The sequence below is a fragment of the Camelus bactrianus genome, chromosome 2, assembly GCF_048773025.1.
Source record: "Camelus bactrianus isolate YW-2024 breed Bactrian camel chromosome 2, ASM4877302v1, whole genome shotgun sequence".
Classification (NCBI taxonomy): Eukaryota; Metazoa; Chordata; class Mammalia; order Artiodactyla; family Camelidae; genus Camelus; species Camelus bactrianus.
In genome coordinates this window covers 124451680-124469844 of record NC_133540.1, presented here as the reverse complement: position 1 = coordinate 124469844, position 18165 = coordinate 124451680, and the positions used below count along the sequence as shown (strand labels likewise).

The 18165-nt window shown below is 33.9% G+C and overlaps 1 protein-coding gene across 2 annotated transcripts in view; it reads left to right on the top strand.

The window, feature by feature from the left end:
* Positions 1–18165, top strand: part of NCAPG (non-SMC condensin I complex subunit G) — a 36736-nt gene that overhangs the window by 17921 nt on the left and 650 nt on the right. For both annotated transcript variants that reach the window (XM_045508727.2, XM_010973021.3), the window contains 11 exons: positions 658–747; positions 1071–1250; positions 2055–2165; positions 4492–4611; positions 10098–10325; positions 12205–12386; positions 12659–12833; positions 15086–15247; positions 15484–15619; positions 16012–16095; positions 17674–17743. In XM_045508727.2, coding sequence (XP_045364683.2) covers positions 658–747; positions 1071–1250; positions 2055–2165; positions 4492–4611; positions 10098–10325; positions 12205–12386; positions 12659–12833; positions 15086–15247; positions 15484–15619; positions 16012–16095; positions 17674–17743 — 1538 coding nt within the window. The remainder of the gene's footprint in view (positions 1–657; positions 748–1070; positions 1251–2054; positions 2166–4491; positions 4612–10097; positions 10326–12204; positions 12387–12658; positions 12834–15085; positions 15248–15483; positions 15620–16011; positions 16096–17673; positions 17744–18165) is intronic.

The following is an 18165-nucleotide window of genomic DNA, read 5'->3' as shown; positions in this document are numbered from 1 at the left end:
GAGAGTAGCCTAAAAAGAAATACCTGTTATCATTGATTTTCTTAAAATCATTTAGTCTTGGTATTGCAAGTTAGTTCAGAGGTTGTCTTTTCGAGCCTTTCCTTATACATAGACTTAAATCCCTTCTACAGCATTCTCAGTTAGTGGTTATCCAGCATCTGCTTAAGGTATCTTTCATTTTCCTGAATTGGCCAACTCCAATGCCCAGTGGCTCTGAAAGGAATGTGTTTAGTTTGCGGTCATTATTTATGCATTGTATACCCAAAGGAAGAATAAAAGAGTATTCTAATTATATTTAACTCTCATTGGAGCTGAACAAGGGAGGAAGTTGAGGATTTTAGGCAGGAAATTTTAGTTTTATGCTGCCTAAGATTAGATGCTTTTTTGTTTTCTGTTTCAAGCACTAAATGAGAGAATTTATTTTGTGTTCGTGTGCTTGTTTACCATATTAGGGGTTTTAGTCATATGTATTGTTTGGTCTTTTTTTTTCCTTCTAAAATTGTCTAACAAATAGAATGTGTGCCTCTTTTGCTTGTATATTTTGCTCTATTTTTCAAGAGATTATGGATACTGCTTGGAGTTTTACAAAGCAGTTTGATGGCATTTTCTGTTATATAACACGTATTAAAGCTTGTATTCTGAATTGTAACTTATCAGGTTACAGAAATTATCTCAGAGATTCGGGCACCCATTCTTAATGTTGGTGCTAATAATGATCCAGCTGATGCAAGAAAGAAAGAACTCAAGGTAACTCTCTTCTAAATTAAAGAAATGCTTGAATATAATGTAATTATGCAAGTCTTTTATTTCGCCTTGTTGTACATTTTCAAAATTGTCCCCACAAAGTCAATTATTGATTAACTATTAAACTACAAGAGTATCTACAATGTTATCAGGCTGTGTCAGTCTGAAAGATTTGCCAATCTCTGTTTCAGGAAGACTGCAACTTTGTACGTGCCTGACTGCTTAACGTCTGGACATTTGAGATGTTAAATAATACTCTTTAGTTCGCTATATTTTCATATTAATAGTTTTTGTTTGATGTTTCCACAATTTATATCTTTTCTTAGATGGCGGAAATAAAAGTTAAACTTATTGAGGCAAAAGAAGCTTTGGAAAATTGCATTGCCTTACAGGATTTTAATCAAGCATCAGAATTAAAAGAAGAAATAAAAGCATTAGAAGATGCCAAAATAAACCTACTGAAAGAGACAGAGCAACTTGAAATTAAAGAAGTCCACATAGAGAAGGTATAGATAACTTTTTCACATTAATTTTCTGCTGTTAGTAATCATCTCAACTGAACCTTGTTTTCTTAACTTAGCTACCAGAATATATTCACTTCGGAGAGATTTTTAACAGTACCATGAATTAATATGAAAATAATATTTTTCTGCCTGTTCCTTTTTATTTTGGACTGTGAAAGACTTCATTGAACTTTAATTATTGTAGCTAGGACTTTAGTTGATTTGCTCCCTTGTCATGCAAATCTCTGGAATCTAAAGTCTTTCTTCCTTGCCAGGGAAACTTGCCTTCCAGTGGTTTCCTTCTGTTTGTTTTTGTCTTGAATGGTTTAGAAAAGGAAAATGCATCTTTCCCTTGTGTATGGAAGACTCATGACCTTTCTGATGTTGGGAAAATAATTTCTATGGTAACAATACCATCATACACATATTTTTTAAAGTTTAATTACTCTTTTGTTTTTAGAAATTTTCTTATTGAAATGAAATACTAAAGTTATATACCTAGCAACGTTTAAAGCTTTCAGCTGTCTTTTTTAACAGTTGTATTTGATAGACTTCTAGACATTAAGAAGCCTGTGGAACATACAAGAGGGAAATGTCAGTTATGGCAGTTGTATATATGAATCTGAAACTTAGAAAATAGTTGGACTAGCTCATAAATAGTAAATGGAGTTGTATGGCTGGATAAGGTTGTGCAGGGAATGTATATAGAGACACCATGGCTTAGACAAAAAGCCCTGAAAAGCAAACATTCAAGGGACAGATGGAAGATATTCTTACTAATGCTGAATATTTTGTGTTCCATTTTAGAATGATGCTGAAACGCTACAAAAGTGTCTTATTTTGTGCCATGAACTGTTGAAGCAGATGTCTACTTCAGCAGGTATAGGTGCAACCATGAATGGCATCATTGAATCCTTGGTATGTTTGGTGCCCTTTGAGGCTTTATTTTAGCCCAGTCCTTCCTCTTTTTATAAGTAATAATATTCTTTGGAGTTCATAAGAATGAAAAGACCATTTTTAACATCTGATAAATATAAATGGTAAAAAAAAAAAATATATATATATATAGTATATACACATACATATATATATAGTGGCTGCTTCATATTGTGAGGATTAAATTAAGATAATGCATGTAAAGGAGCTGGTATATAAGTTATAATTATTCCTTAAGAAACTTTGAAAAAATTATTTTATGCTGGAAAGAGATGCAGGATATCTTCATTTTTTGAATGGTAAGAGGAAGTAGACACATCAAGAATACTTATGTACCAGAATCTTCCTAACATAGAAGGACTATAAGATTACATTTTAAGCCCTGTGAAAGGAATTTGTTTGTTACTATATATTTAAAAGAGTTTTTACTAAAGTAACCCTTCATAGATAATCTCCATTTAACTGACCAGAGGGGCATAAATACTGAAAGCCTCTAGAACAACATTGTCTGGTAGAAATACAATGCAAACCACATGTAACTTTAAATTTTCTAGTTGCCACGTTTAAAAAATTAAAAAGGAACACATGAAATTTATTTTAATATATTTAACTCATATACCCCCAATATTATGATTTCATCTTTTACTCAGTTTTAAAACTACTGAGATATTTTACATTCTGTTCTTCATACTAAGTCTTAAAGCACATCTCAGTCTGGACTAGTCACATTTCCAGTGTTCAGTAGCCACTTGTGGTCAGTGGCTACAGTATTAGACATGCAGCTTTAGAATATTTTTTTTAATAGTGCAACTTAGCAAATACTGAATGTATCTAAACTCTTCCTGGATTCTCTCCAAATTGTTTTTACTTGGGATTAGTGGAAAACAGCCAAAGACTATGATCTAAAATCTAGTTCCTTGGGTTGTCATGAGTTTCTAAATGTAGTAAAGAGGACTAATTACTGTTCACAACAGTCTAGAGCTATTTAAAGCTGGATCTATTAAACTATTAGAATTCAGTTTTATTTTTAATGAAGCAGATGTCTGTAGTGAAAAGTGATGCTTTTAAAGTTCTGCTTTTGTGCTTTATGTCTGGTCCTATTGCAAGAGAATGATAAATTATGATAATTAATAATTACACAATTGTAATACATATGAAGACTTAAATATATGTGGGAAAACATGCAGTACCCAGGGAAGAAAGAATACAAAATTGAATAGTCATAATGATTTTAGAGGGATGTAAATGAGTAAGATATTTAGATAGAGGAGTTATAATATTTTAATGAAATTACTGTACTTTAAATACAAATCATAAATTTTAAGTGAACAAATATTTATTGAATATCTACTGTATTCTCAATGTTGGGGATAGACTATACATGGTATACAAAATACATGTAGACTGCCCTTGTGGATCCTCTGGTCAGGTGAGGAGGGATATCAATCAAAAAAGGAAAGCTTAAGTCATTGATGATTGCTATGAAGAAGAGCTGTATGGTCATATGTGAACTTATGATAGTGGGATTTCATTTGTTCATGGAAGGTGTCCTTGAGCTGATATTTGAGTAGATATTTAGAGGGACGAATGATCTAGACCCACTCTCTCCAATATGGTAGCCATCAGCCACATGTGGATATTACAAACCTGTGGCTATTAAAAACTGGTCCAAACTAAGATGTCCTAGAAATGTAAAAATATGTTGGATTCAAAGACTTAGTACAAACAACAGAATGTAAATTATCTCAGCTTTTAAATATTGACTACATGTTGCATTGATGTTTTATTTATACTGAGTAAAATAAAATATATTAAAATTAGTTTCACCTGTTTCTTTTTACTTTATAATGTGGCTACTAGAATATTTAAAATGACATGTTACTTGCATTATACTTCTTGTGGACAGCATTGAATAAGAGGCATTGAAATCAGATCAACTGAATAAGCAAAGAGCAAGGGATAGCATGGTATAAGATAATACTGGGAAGGACTGCACAATGGGGTATATGATATGTCATGTTAAGGATTTTCATCTTTTCTGAGGGCATTGGGAAACCATTGAGTCAGTTTTGGCGGATGGAGGGAAGGTATCTCATGATCAGAGTGTATTTTGCTCTGTTCTTCTGTTTTAGTAATTTAATATTACCTTTTTTTAAACCAGAAATTAACTTCTTTGAGTTAATAAACAATGTAGAAATGAAGTAGATCTGTGAAATATATGGAAATTATCATTTTAACCAACTTTTTAATATACTATTATAAATATCTTGTCCTGATCAAAATTATTTTAATTTCTAATTCATTTTAGATTCTTCCTGGAATAATAAGTGTTCATCCTATAGTAAGAAATCTGGCTGTTTTGTGCTTGGGATGCTGTGGACTACAGAATCAGGATTTTGCAAGTAAACATTTTGTATTACTATTGCAGGTAGGATTTATCTTTTGATAAAATCTTGATTCTACTGCCTTAAATAAATCTATGGTGATAATGCCAGTATTATAAATTTAATCTATTCCAGGGCTTACTGACAATGATGATAATTATGGATGACTTTTAGGGACTTGATTTTTATCTTTTGATTTTTTTATTAAAACTTCTTTGTAGACAAAAGATGAAATGTCAGTTATTTAAGGTATTTTTAAGATTAATTATGTAGCAGATATTTATTGAATGCATATTAAATGCCCAGCATTATTCTAGACTTAGAAAAAAAAATAAGATAGGTAATGAAAAAACCAAAAGTTGCTGTCCTAAGAGAGCTTACATTTTAGAAGAAGAAACATATGATGAAAAATGAACAATATATAGTATGTCAGACAGAAAAAAGATAAAGCAGAGAAGGGGAATGAGGACTGGGAATAGGGAGAGGGAGCAGTTTGAGAAAGACCTTACTAATAAGTCAAAATTTGAGCCATTACCAGAGGGAAATGAGAACGAGCCATGTAGATATCTTGGTAAGACGTTTCCAAAGAGAGGGAAGAGCGGGGATGGGGCCCTGCAGTAGGCCTCTGCTTCTTGTGTTCAAGGAGCAGGAGCTCATATGGCTAGGTCAGACTGGGCAAAGGGAGACTAGTAGGAGAATGGGTTTGCAGACAGCAGAACAACCATGTCTTCTAGAGACTTACAGTCTGTAAAGATGTAGCTTTCACAGCGAATGAGATGGGAAGGAATGGGAAAATTTTGAGTAGAGGATTTTTATAATCTGACTGGATGAAATGTTGGTGTAGACCAAGGGTTGGGAAACCTTTTCTATAAAGGGCTAGAGAGTAAAATACGGACTTTAGACCATATGGTCTGTCTGAACTACATCTCTGCTGTGATAGTGTGAAAACATCCATAGATGATACATAAACGAATAAGAATGATTGTAGTTCAATAAAGCTTTATTTATGGACCCTGAAATTTGAATTTCATATAATTTTAGCATATGATGAGATGTTATTTTTTAACCATTTAAAAATGTACAACTGTTCTTCCCTTGGAGGCAGTATAAAACAGGCAGCAGACAGGATTTGGCCAATGAGTCATAGTTTGCAGATCCCTAATATTAACTATAGGGATACACATTCGAAAGCAGAGAAGGTCCTACATAAGGAAGATACTACAATAATCCAGGAAAGAGATCATGGTGACTTGGACCAGTGTTGTGCTTATGGGAGTCATGAGAAGTGGTAATATAAATTTGGAGATGATGTCTGTAGAATTTGCTGAGGAGTCTGATGTGGCATGTGAGAGAAGGAAGTGGAATAAAACTGAGGATTTTGTCCAGAATAACAGAAAAGATGGAACTGCTCTTTCCTGTGAGGGGGAAACAGAGGGATAGGTTTTATGGCAGGTGGGTGAAATAGGAGTCCAGTTTGGGGCATGGTAAGTTTGAAGTTTGAGGTTCAAGTGGATATATTGAATAGGCATTTGTATCTGAGTTTGGAGATAGGAGAGAAGCCCAGGCTGGGGAGATGAATCTAGAAGTTTATTCTATAATAGTATCCAGTGCCTAGAGACTGGATGTTACCTGACAAATGATTATAGATTGAGAAGAGATCTCAACTTTGTAGTTCCCTGGGGCTCAGGCAACATTAAAAGTAAGGGGGTTGAAGAAGAAGCAGTAAAGACTAAGGTGAAGTTGACAGTAAGGAGAGAGTATGATGTCCTAGAAGGCAAATGAAGATGATTTTTCAAGAAACTAGGATGACCCAACTGTCTAATGCTGGTGACAAGTTGATAAGGATTCACAGTGGACCATTTTAGGCAAGTAAGGAAGTGTTTGGTGACTTTCATGCGAATAGTTTATGTGGAGGGCAAAGCCTCGTGGAGTGAGCTGAAGTGAGAATTAAGGGAGAGGAATTGGAGACAGCCAGTGTAGACTGCTCTTTCACGATTTTATTTTGTTAGGAGTAACAGAGAATTGGAGTGGTAGCAAGAGAAATATGGGGTAAAAAGAAAAGTCTTTTGGTTTTGTTTGAATGTTTCTTAAGATGGAGAAAATTATAGCATGTTTGTATCCTAAGGAGAATGACCCATTTGAAAGGAAAAAACTGACAATATAGGGAAGAGAGAAGAGCTGCTAGAGTGCTACTGGTAGACAAGGGGGGTTAAATCTGGTGCCCCGGGGGATGCATTTGACCTTTTAACTTCTTTGGCTGTCTGTTTTTAACATTTGGGCCTAGCTTTAATTGGAAAATAAACCTCCCCTCACTTCCCCATGTAAAAAGACAATGTGATTTGTGTAGCATCTTGGTGTTGCCAAATGTGATAGGATAAAAAACCTGCAAGGAGTTGTAGTGTGAACTACCAACAGGCAGATGGGAGTGCTTTGTGTGTTCGCCTTGAAAATAACATGTGACATGGATTATCATTTTCATGAAGATTATTTTAAAAGACTGAAGTCAACCAATAGCTGATTTTTCTCCCAACATTAATGAAGCATCCTTTAGTGTTGCTTATGACATTGCCAAGAAAAAGAGAATACACAATTAGAGAGAACTTGGTAGTCATGTGTTTTGGAAATGGTCAAACTGCTTGTGGCTTGTGTCAAAGGAAGAAAATTAAAACCATACTTTTGTCAAAAGACAATCTTTAGGAATTTCAGGGTTTTAATTTCCTTGGCATCTAATCAATTCATTTAATGTGCAAGGATTAAATTCCTAATGCTGTTTTTTTTTGTATTTATCATCCCATGCTTGTTATCAAAGAACATTTTCTGTTATTTTGAGATCTTTTTGGAAACTTGGAATGTAAACTATTATCTTTAAGATGGTGTATGTGTTCTTTTCAAACTGAAGAAAAATCTTGGTACTTAATTCAGGTGAATCATTCAGAGTGCTTCACCATACATCTGGTTTTGCTTCATTCATCAAGATGTAGAATGAATCTTCCTATGTTATACAGAGTTATTTCTTCTTATATCAGCCAAGTATTAGCATCAGTGATTCTGCTACTAATTCGAAAAGGAGTCGTTTACTATTGTGAAATTTATTGGCTTTATAGATGCCTAGGAAATAAAATCCTACATTTTCAGAGAGTCTTCTTTTTTTTTTTTTTTTTGCTAAGAAATTAAAACAGTGGGTTCTCTATTTCAGTTTCCTGGTTTTCTAGAGGATGGATTGTGAACTGCTAGGCTGACCCTTGGTCATTACTTTTTTTTTAAATGAAAGAAAAATCTTACTAGAACATTTGATAGTGAAGAGTTCATTTATTTCTAGTTTACTAAGTGTAGAAGTGTTTTGGGCTCTAAAAACGGGGTGAAACATTCCTTACGAAGCCCTATATACCATTATGAATGCTTCTGAAAAATTGTAAGTTGTTGTAATCAAGTTAGAAGTCTTGACGGAGGAGATTGGAGGTAGACAACTGTGCAGAATTTCTAGTTCTACAGCAAAAGAAATACTGTAGAACTCTTTCCAAAAATATGTAAGTTCACGTGACCTTTAAAGACGAAATGTGGATTTTGATATTTTTAATTTTTGTTGACATAACGTCAGTAATAAGTATTTTGGTCATTTCAGACAGAAGAAATGTAATAAGAATTTAGTGCTTGAGAGTGTCCTAGAGCACTGGGAAGTGATTTAGTACTAACTCATCCCCCACTTGACAGAGAAAGCTGTAGGAGCTTTGATACTCTCTGCTCCTGTAGAATTTTCTGTAATGAAAAGGAATTGTCAAAATCAAGTTCATGTGAAAGATAAATGAATGTTCAAGACCAAACCATAATTGTACCTTCTTTCAGATCAAAACAGTCAATAGCAGCTTTGTCATGGAATTAAAATTTTTAAAAATTAAAGTTTACCTTTCCTTTTTTTTTTTAACTTTAAGCAACTTTTATCTCTGAACTTTTTTTCAGAATGTCTGAAAAAGATAGATATAATTTTGTAAATTAAAAATTTTTGTGAAAGATACTATATACAAATGCAGTAAAATAAATTTTATGTGGAATTTTGCCTGTTTTGTATGTTATTCTTGAGTAGAGTTTTAAGCTTTTATCAGGTCCTCAAAGGGTTTCACAATCAACAGAAGTTAACCACTGAATGGTTATTGAATTATCTTTATAAAGATATTTTCACGACTATCATTGAAAGATTTTAGATGAAGGGAAAAGAGCTGTATTTTGGAGGAGTAAGAAATCAGTTCTTTTTTTAATCCAGTTTCAGTAATAAAAATTGATTTAAGAAATATATACATATTTGTTGGAAAGGGAGGAGAGGGAAATTATTTCATTTTAAAATCTTTCTTAAATAAATATCCAGTATTGAGAACTATTGCTATCCAGTAAGGGACTGGGCAGGGCGTGAAAAACCAAGATGCTCTTGAGAGAGTAGCATGTTTAGAATTTGTAGAGAATAGTCATGACAGTACCTTCTCATAAATAAGCATTTGACTTTGGTGGATATGCAAGTTTTGCTATAAGAAAATAAATATCCAGTATTGAGAACTAATGCTATCCAGTAAGGGACTGGGCAGGGCGTGAAAAACCAAGATGCTCTTGAGAGAGTAGCATGTTTAGAATTTGTAGAGAATAGTCATGACAGTACCTTCTCATAAATAAGCATTTGACTTTGGTGGATATGCAAGTTTTGCTATAAGAAAATGTGAAATAGATGTGTCTTGAAATTTCCTTCGAAGTTTTGTAATTTTGAGCCATTTTTCTTCATTCTTTAATTTGACCAACTTGAAGGTGATTTTTATTTATTCTAAAGGCTAAGCTATATAGCCAAGTAGTTTGTCAATTACCAAAATTTAAGTTAGAATATGATACATCTCTTCGTAAGAGAAATATTCAACTTTTTTTCCATAGCTTTGAAATTTGATATGTAGGAATTCAGTTTTCTTAACTCAGGATAGACACATAAAAACTGCTAGGTTTTATGGTTCACTTCCTTTTATAAAGGAGTTCAGTTCATTCAAAGCTGAATTCACTGTTAATGAAATCTGAATATATTGAGCTAATAAGAAAAATTTATCTTTAATGAAACTTCATAACCTAGAGGAATACTGATGTTCTGATGAATGTTTTTCATCAGTTAGAATGCAATGTTTTTGTCTTGATAGATGGCCCCTAACAATTATAATATATTGAACAGTTTTTCTAGATCTTAAAAAATGACAAAATCATAATTGAACATGTACATTTTAAATATATGAAAGGGACAAATAATATAATTCAGCTTGACTCTAGTTCAGGAATATTTTTGACTGAAGATGAACTTTTTCTGAAGGAAATAAAACTAAATGTTATGGTACAAATAAATAAAAACTGCAACTTTAAAATGAAGATTTTAATTGTTTTGAGAAATATTACGTAAACCTGCTACTGTTGTTGAAATTAGACTAAGAATAAGATATTTGTTAATTTCATGTGGTGTAAACAGAATAAAAGTATACTTAATTTACTTTTGGTGGGGGATGTTTCAATTTAGGTTTTGCAAATTGATGATGTGACAATAAAAATAAGTGCTTTAAAGGCAATCTTTGACCAGCTGATGACATTTGGATTTGAACCATTCAAAACTAAAAAAATCAAAGCCCTTCAAAATGAAGGGACAGAAATAAACACTGATGAAGAGCAAGAGTCAGAAGAATCTGAAGAAGAGTCTGCTACAGCCAAGAATGTTTTGAGACTACTTTCTGATTTCTTAGATAGCGAGGTAAGAAATAATCGTAGCCCTATTATTATGAAATGTCATTTTCAGCATGTGTATATTTATACTGTGTATATTTTTAGGCTGAAATTCATGTTGGCCAACATTTAAACAGTTTGCCTTTTGAATATCATAATTAAATCCTACTTTCCCTTCTGATATACCTCATTTCTTACTATCAGATTACATGTATAGAGAATTGACATGTAAACAAGCATGAAATGACTATTGGGGTGTTGTTACTTTTTCATCTTTTTTTTCTCTGTCTTTGTGATCTATGACTTAAAAGTTTTTTCCCCAGGAGTCTTAAATAATCTAAAATAATTTTAACATTAGGTAAGTGGAAGTTCTAAAATACAGTGTGTGATTAATCTCTTTCCTTAAGGTTGTCATGAACTACATTTTTATACCATATATAAACATTTAAATTCTAAATTTTTTTATTCAGGTGAAATTGACATAGCATAAACTAACAATTTTAGAGTGAGCAATTCATTGACAGTACATGAACAAGATAGTTCAACCACTGCTTCTATCTAATTTTTAAGACATTTTCCTCATACCAAAAGGAAACTACCCATTAGGCAGTTGCTGTAGATTTTCTAGCCCCTGACAACCACCAGTGTGCATTTTGTCTCTATGGATCTATCTCTTCTGGATATTTCGTATAAGTGGAATCATAAAGTGTGTGACCCTGTGTCTGCTTTCTTTCACTTAGCTTGTTTTCAAGGCTCATTTATGTTGTGGCTTATGTCAGTACTTCATTCCGTTTTACTGCTGAACAGTATTCCATTTTATGTATATAGCCATTCATCCCTTGAAGGATATTTGGGCTGTTTCCACCCTTTGACTATTGTGACTAGTGATGCTATAAGATGTGTTTGTCTGAGTAGCTGTTTTCAGTTCTTTGGGGGTGTATTTCTAGAAATGAGATTTCTGGGTCATATATTAACTCTTTTTTTGTTGTTTCTAGGATTCTGTCCCTGCTCCTGGTCTCAACTAGATGATTAATGCATCCTCATATATTTATCTTTTTTTTTTAAGTGAGAAAATTTAAGTTCTACTCTCAGCAAATTTCAGTGATATAATAGTGATCAGCTATAATCACCATGTTTTACATTAGGTCTCAGGAACTTATTTTTCCTTCCTCCCTCCCTCCCTTCCTTTACATATAATAGAACTTAGAATCTTATAACTGAAAGTATACCCCTTTAATATCTCCTTTTTGTATATGAAAAAAACTGAGGCTAATACAAAGAAATTAAGTAATATATATATAGGACTGGGTCACGCAACTAGGAAGCAGAGGCTTGGATTTAATTCTCTGTCAATAACCAGTATTTTTAACTACCACTCATTTATACCTGTACCTCCATTTGAATACCACTACATCTTCTTTCCCATTTTCTTCTCTAGGTTTGTTTTGGTTACTCTTTCTCAGAATGCCTTTTCCCACTTGTTCACCTTCTGTTCACATTTTACCCCTCATTCACACACATTGCCACTCTCGCCTCTGGAGCTTTCATTTCTAGGCCTTCTCTGATAGCAGAGACCATTGCTGACGGCTTTCTATATCTTAGCACCATGATAGTGTTTAATATATATTGTTTTGATTTCTGGTTTTACAATATTATGAGATATTTTGGTTCTTCTAAAGAATTTAAAGGGAATTGAAGTTTCATAGCTAGACTAGTAATTTGTCATGTTAGCCTAAACCTAATAGGGGGAAACAAAATCTTTGTATGTGCCTTTAAAAAATTACTAATATCATGAGTGATTTTGGGTAATTTATGTAAAAATACCATAGGACAGGCTACAGTGTAAAGCTTAATTAAAAAGGAAGTACAAATAAAAAATTTCTTTTAACGAAAGTCATTTTTATTAGGTGTCTGAACTCAGGACAGGAGCTGCAGAAGGACTAGCCAAGCTGATGTTCTCCGGGCTTCTGGTCAGCAGCAGGCTTCTCTCTCGCCTTGTCTTGTTGTGGTATAACCCTGTGACTGAGGAGGATGTTCGACTCCGACACTGCTTAGGCGTGTTCTTCCCCATGTTTGCTTATGCAAACAGGTATATAGTCATACTGATAAATCAAAATCTGACTTAAGTTCAGGCTCCCCATGACTCATATCTAGTTTGTTAACTCTTTTCTTCCAGTGGTAAGTAAGGAAATGAGAACTTATTAGATTCTACCTACCTGAATTATTTTGTTCTTTCCTAAACATGTACTCCATCTTGATGGGGTGAATTTGATATATAATGGGGTTTTTTGTTTATTTTGTTTTGCTTTTTTAAGAATCATGCTTTTTCTTGCTAACATACTTCAAATTATTTTTCAATAGGACTAATCAGGAATGTTTTGAAGAAGCCTTTCTTCCAACTCTACAAACACTGGCTAATGCCCCGGCATCTTCTCCTTTAGCTGAAATAGATATCACTAATGTTGCTGAGTTACTTGTAGATTTGACAAGACCAAGTGGATTAAATCCTCAGGCCAAGGATTCCCAAGATTATCAGGTGGGTGAGTGTGTTAGCCTGTGTATGGATGGTAAGGATGGTACCCTGCATGCAGGTTACTGTTGTTTTGGTAAAATAATCCCTCGCATAGATTCTTTGAAACAGAGAGAAGCTACATGTTGATCTTAGGTTTCTGGTTTATATGGTGGCACATAACAAAGTAAACAAGAAACACAGATCTTTTGCAGCTACATGGGTAGACCTAGAGGGTATTATGCTTTGTGAAATAAGCCAGACAGAGAAAGATAAATACTTTATCACTTATATGTAGATTCTAAAAAGTAAAATGAATGAATATAATAAAAACACAGATACAGAGAACAAACTAGGGGTTACCGGTGGGGAGTCAGAAGAGGGGAGGGACAAGATAGAGATGGGGGTTAAGAGGTACAAACTGCTATGTAAAAAATAAATAAGCAAGGAGGATATATTCTACAGCATAGGAGAATACAGCCCATATTTTATAATAACTTTAAATGGAGCATAATCTATAAAAATATTCAGTCACTCTCTTGTACATTTGAAACTAATGTAATACTGTTGGTCAGCTATACTTAAAAAAGATCTTTTGGGAAATGGGGAGATCGTCATATAAAAACAGAAGTAATCAATGCTAACATTTTTGCTGCTGAAAAGAAGTTACCAAAATTCATCATCCTTATTGTCTGCTCCTCACCTACCACTGGCTGTTAATCATTCTGAATAATGAACTGTTATGTAGGACTCATTGAGTCCTCAATTGTTGGTTTACCTGCTATGTTTCTGATAGAAGGAGAATTCAAAGAATGAAACTCATCTTAAGCTTAGTCTTGTTTTTAATACAAAGAAGATAAATTGAGTGCATACTCTCCCACAAATTAAATGTAAGCTGGTTTTTAACCCTTTAATATCACCTGATCAGACATTCACCATATTGAAAATTAATGTGTTATTAATGATTTTAGATGCCAACTGATTAAGTTGAAAGTACTGGTCTTCTGTTTTAATTGATTTTTAGTGGCTGCATACTTCATTCAAGTTATTATGTTACATATCACTGGAAAGAAGATTACAAATGATATTAAAGCAAAATACAGTAAGGGTCAGTGATACAGCTACAAAGCACTTTAGCACTCCAGAAGATGGCAGGGTTCACGTGGGAGGGGTGATGAGTACAGCATTATTAGTTCTAAAACTCACCCAGTAAAATTTACTTAGGCCTTGTTGGGATTTGGGGAGTGATTTGAAGAGAGAAAAAGACTTTTAGTAAAGGTGATTAAATGTAGCTGGTTGTCCAAGTCATGTTGGGGAACTACGGGAAAAATCATTCCAGCTGAGGATCCTGAATGGGCTCTTAGGGCAGAACATTAGGATAGGGAATTTGGAGTTGATCCTGTTTGCATGGTGTATATGAAAGGGTTAATGGAATGAAAGTTACTTATTAGGAAGGTTGATTTGGTGGTCAGTGTTATTAGGTGAGGTGATTTGGTAAGAGGAATAGAAAGAGAATATTAATAAATAAAGCAGTTAAAAATCTGTATAATTAGGAGATAAACATTTACAGAAAAAGAGTAAAAGGAAGTAGTAGTGAAAGCAGAAAGAAAAAATAGCAGAAATTGACATAGAAAAAAGTTGCGGGTACAAAAGCCTAGAAGATAGAGCTTTGTGAGGCAAGGGAGATGGAGGAATCCAAGATAACTCTGAGGTCCTAAGTGTGGGTGACAGAAGACCTCAGAGAAGCTGTGGACATTAGGGCATATGCTCATGATCAGCGTCTTGTAGGAGTGGAGGAAACAGGTTGGGCAGAGGAAGAAGTTGAACTGTCATGTAGTCTTAAGGTTCTAGCTCATCTCACAGGATGTTCTGAAATTGGGACAGTCCTTTGCTTTGTCCAGAGTTGAGAAAGGGCTAGGCTGTTGTACCTGTGTATCTACCAGTTGCTGAATGTGGACTAACCCTTGGGGAGGAGGTGTGACCTTGCACAGAGCAAGATCATTGTCCTCAGCCTGGATCAGTTCTGTATCTGGGAACTCTAGCCTCCAAAACTCTGTAGCCTGGAGAATGAATGGTCCAGTAGTAAAGGGGGTGGACCTAGGCCCTGTACCACAGCATCTGCTACAAGAAGGGGAACGTGTTTGGGGAGGAATATGTTAATTTGGTTTTAGACATTATGTATTTGGAACTATGGCAAGATAGTTGGAAATGTCTGATGTGTAAGCTGTATTGGAATCATATCATTTCAATTTACAAGGATTTTTCTCTTGATTTTCTAGGCCTTAACCGTGCATGACAACCTGGCTATAAAAATTTGCAATGAGATTCTAACGTGTCCATATTCACCAGAAATTCGAGTCTATACGAAAGCCTTGAGTTCTTTAGAACTCAGTAGCCATCTTGCTAAAGATCTTCTGGTTCTGTTGAATGAGATTCTGGAGGCAAGTAGTTTCTAGTTCCTCTTAATGTGTGTATATTTTTATCAAAGTAGAGTTTACATAGTTTTATTAATATTTATACATATATTAGCACATTGTGACTTTGCTCATTTGAGGTAAATATTTCCTTCATAAATTTACTAGAACTTTTAGAATATTTTTAAACATCTTTATCAGTATATAGCTTTTTTGAAAGAAGATTAGAAAATGCTGCATTAAAAAAATGTTTTCTATTACAGCAAGTAAAAGATAGAACGTGTCTGAGAGCTTTGGAGAAAATCAAGATTCAGTTAGAAAAGGAAAATAAAGAGCATGGTGACCAGGTGGTAGCAGCGCAGGGTGACGGCGCACCTACGGCTGCTTTTCACAGTGAAGGTGGTGACAGCATGGTGACCCGAGTGTTTGTGAGACTGTCCTTTTCATCTTTACTGAGACACACTGTGTTCCTCCTCTACATGTGATTGGATATCAGAAATGAAAGAAGTTTTTCTAATTAACCCCCTGGGAAAGTATATTACTGATAAGTGTTTATTATACTTTTATAGTTTTTTGGGTACATTTCTTACCACATGACCATGCATACTGTGTTCTTAGGAGTTTTGCGTGCTTATTGTCCAGTGTGCACATATTTTGGAACATGGATTTATGAAAAATTTTCAATAGCTAGTATTGGGACTGGTTGTCATTTGTTTTATGAAAAATTGATCACTTAAAATATTTCACGAAGCTATTTTTAATTTACATTGTTATGCTATTTCCTTTAATAGAAAAGAATAAAGAAGTATATATAACTCCTGTTAAGGATGTAAAAACAACCCGAACGAAATCCACTCAGCAAAAGACTAACAGAGGTAGCGTATGAATTGACTAACTTTCTAATAAAACTGTTCAGTTTTGTTTTCCAATGAAATACTTTGTTTCCTTAGGGATAAAGATTTTGTGATGTCTTAGGTGTCCTTAACTTTCTTTTTGATTTGTTTTAGCTGATACTAGGTTTTGCTTTGCGTCTAAAAGACAGTAATATCAGTGTTGCTCCAAGTGCTTTTGACTGAAAGAAATATGATGCAAAAGATCATGTTGCAAAGGAAGATTAGTGTTAAATTAAGATTGTTATTATCAAATGATCAATGATAATTTTATATATTATCACTTACTTCTGTTCTGTCCTGCAGATGATTAAGCATTTTTTGTCTCTTTTGCCCTCCTAGTATTTTTCCGGGCTTCTGTTTTCCTTTTTCCCAGCGTAATTTATTTCCCAAGGGATATCCAACAATAGGAGATTTGTTGGAATAAATGTTGATTTTAGGAGATCACTAGACTTAGAAAAATGTCTGAAATTTAAGATCTTTTTATTGTTTTATTGTTTTCTTATTACAAAACAATGCATGCATATTACAGGAGAATCAGAATATACACCCAAGGAGACTAATATAAAGAATGCGAGTAATTCCACCCATGAGCCATTATTTTACTTCTTGAAAAAATATTTTTGAGGCTCTTTTCTCTGGAGACATAATTTTTTCCTAGATGGAATCTGGCCATAATACTGTTTTGTAGCCAATCAGTTATTTAAATGCTAATTGCTGGATATTGTTCCACATTCATCCCATGTTGTTTAGTCCCACATTGTTTAATGTTTTCCTGGGGATAACTGTCTTAGAAGTTTACAAGCAAATATGCAAAGTTGGAAGAAAACAAAAAGTGTCACCTGAATAGGGTATATAAATTTCAACCAAATGATCATACTGAATAATTTGGTTTTGATCAGATTGCTTTTAGTCAGATATACCAAGAGAATTCCACTTTTTTTTTTAGTAGCTCAGACTTTAATTATATGTGCTGTTTTATTTCTCATAAATGAGGAGCATCACGGGCCAAACTTTGCTTCTTACCCTTTTAAATTTCTAGCAAGTAGAATTTTTGTAACCCCTCCAGTATATAAAGGCTTTAATCTTTATACTGAAGTGTTTTAGAACATACATTTATATTGACCATGTATATGTTTGAATATTTTACAAGTCATTACCTTACTGATTAAAGTTCTGTTTCTTTAGGACCTGTTTTGCAGGGTTAACACATCTAACATTAATTTTCATTGGTTTCTTCATACAGTTTGTGTCATAGAGGTACTTTCTTTAACATGTTTTTCACATGCTCCTTTCCCCCAAATTAACAAAAATTTGCCTCCTTATAACTCAGTTTCCATATACTCCTTTGCCTATTATCAGAGCTTACAAAAGAAATTAGTAAAATTTTAATCTTACTTGGGTTCGTTTTCTCTGTGGTGTTAATAATTTATATAAAGGTGGCGAGGAAATAGAAGGAAATGTGTTGAAGAGGGAAAATAAAGGATTTGAGTAGCACAGAAAATAGATTTTTAAATGAGCAACTGATAATACAGTTTGATAATGAATTATATTGTCTTTAAGGACGGAGAAAAGTGACAGCTTCAGCTAGAATGAACAGGAGACGTCAGACTGCTGAGGCTGACTCTGAAAGGTATGCCATGCATGTGTAGGATATGTTTTTTTAATTTATATAGAAGTAAAAAAAAATTGTAGTTTGCTTTAACTGTGAAAGAGAGCAGCTCCATATGCAACAAGATAATCTGTGACAACGGTGAGAGCTTTCTAGATAACGTGCCCTGGAGCACTTGACTTCTTACGGCTTGTGTGCTTTTCCTGTCCATGGGCATGGCCTTTAGTACTAGGTAGTCATTTTTGTAATACCTTCTTCCAAATTGTTTTTCCATATATTCCTCTAGTTACAAGGTAATGTATGTGTGATTTCTCTGATCTTGAATTAGCAAATTACTGAGGTTTAGATTTGGGTTCTCTACATGTATAATGGTAGAATAATTCTGCCTGTAATTTGGACAATATTAGTAGTATAGTGTTATTTTTGGTTTCTGCCAATAAGCT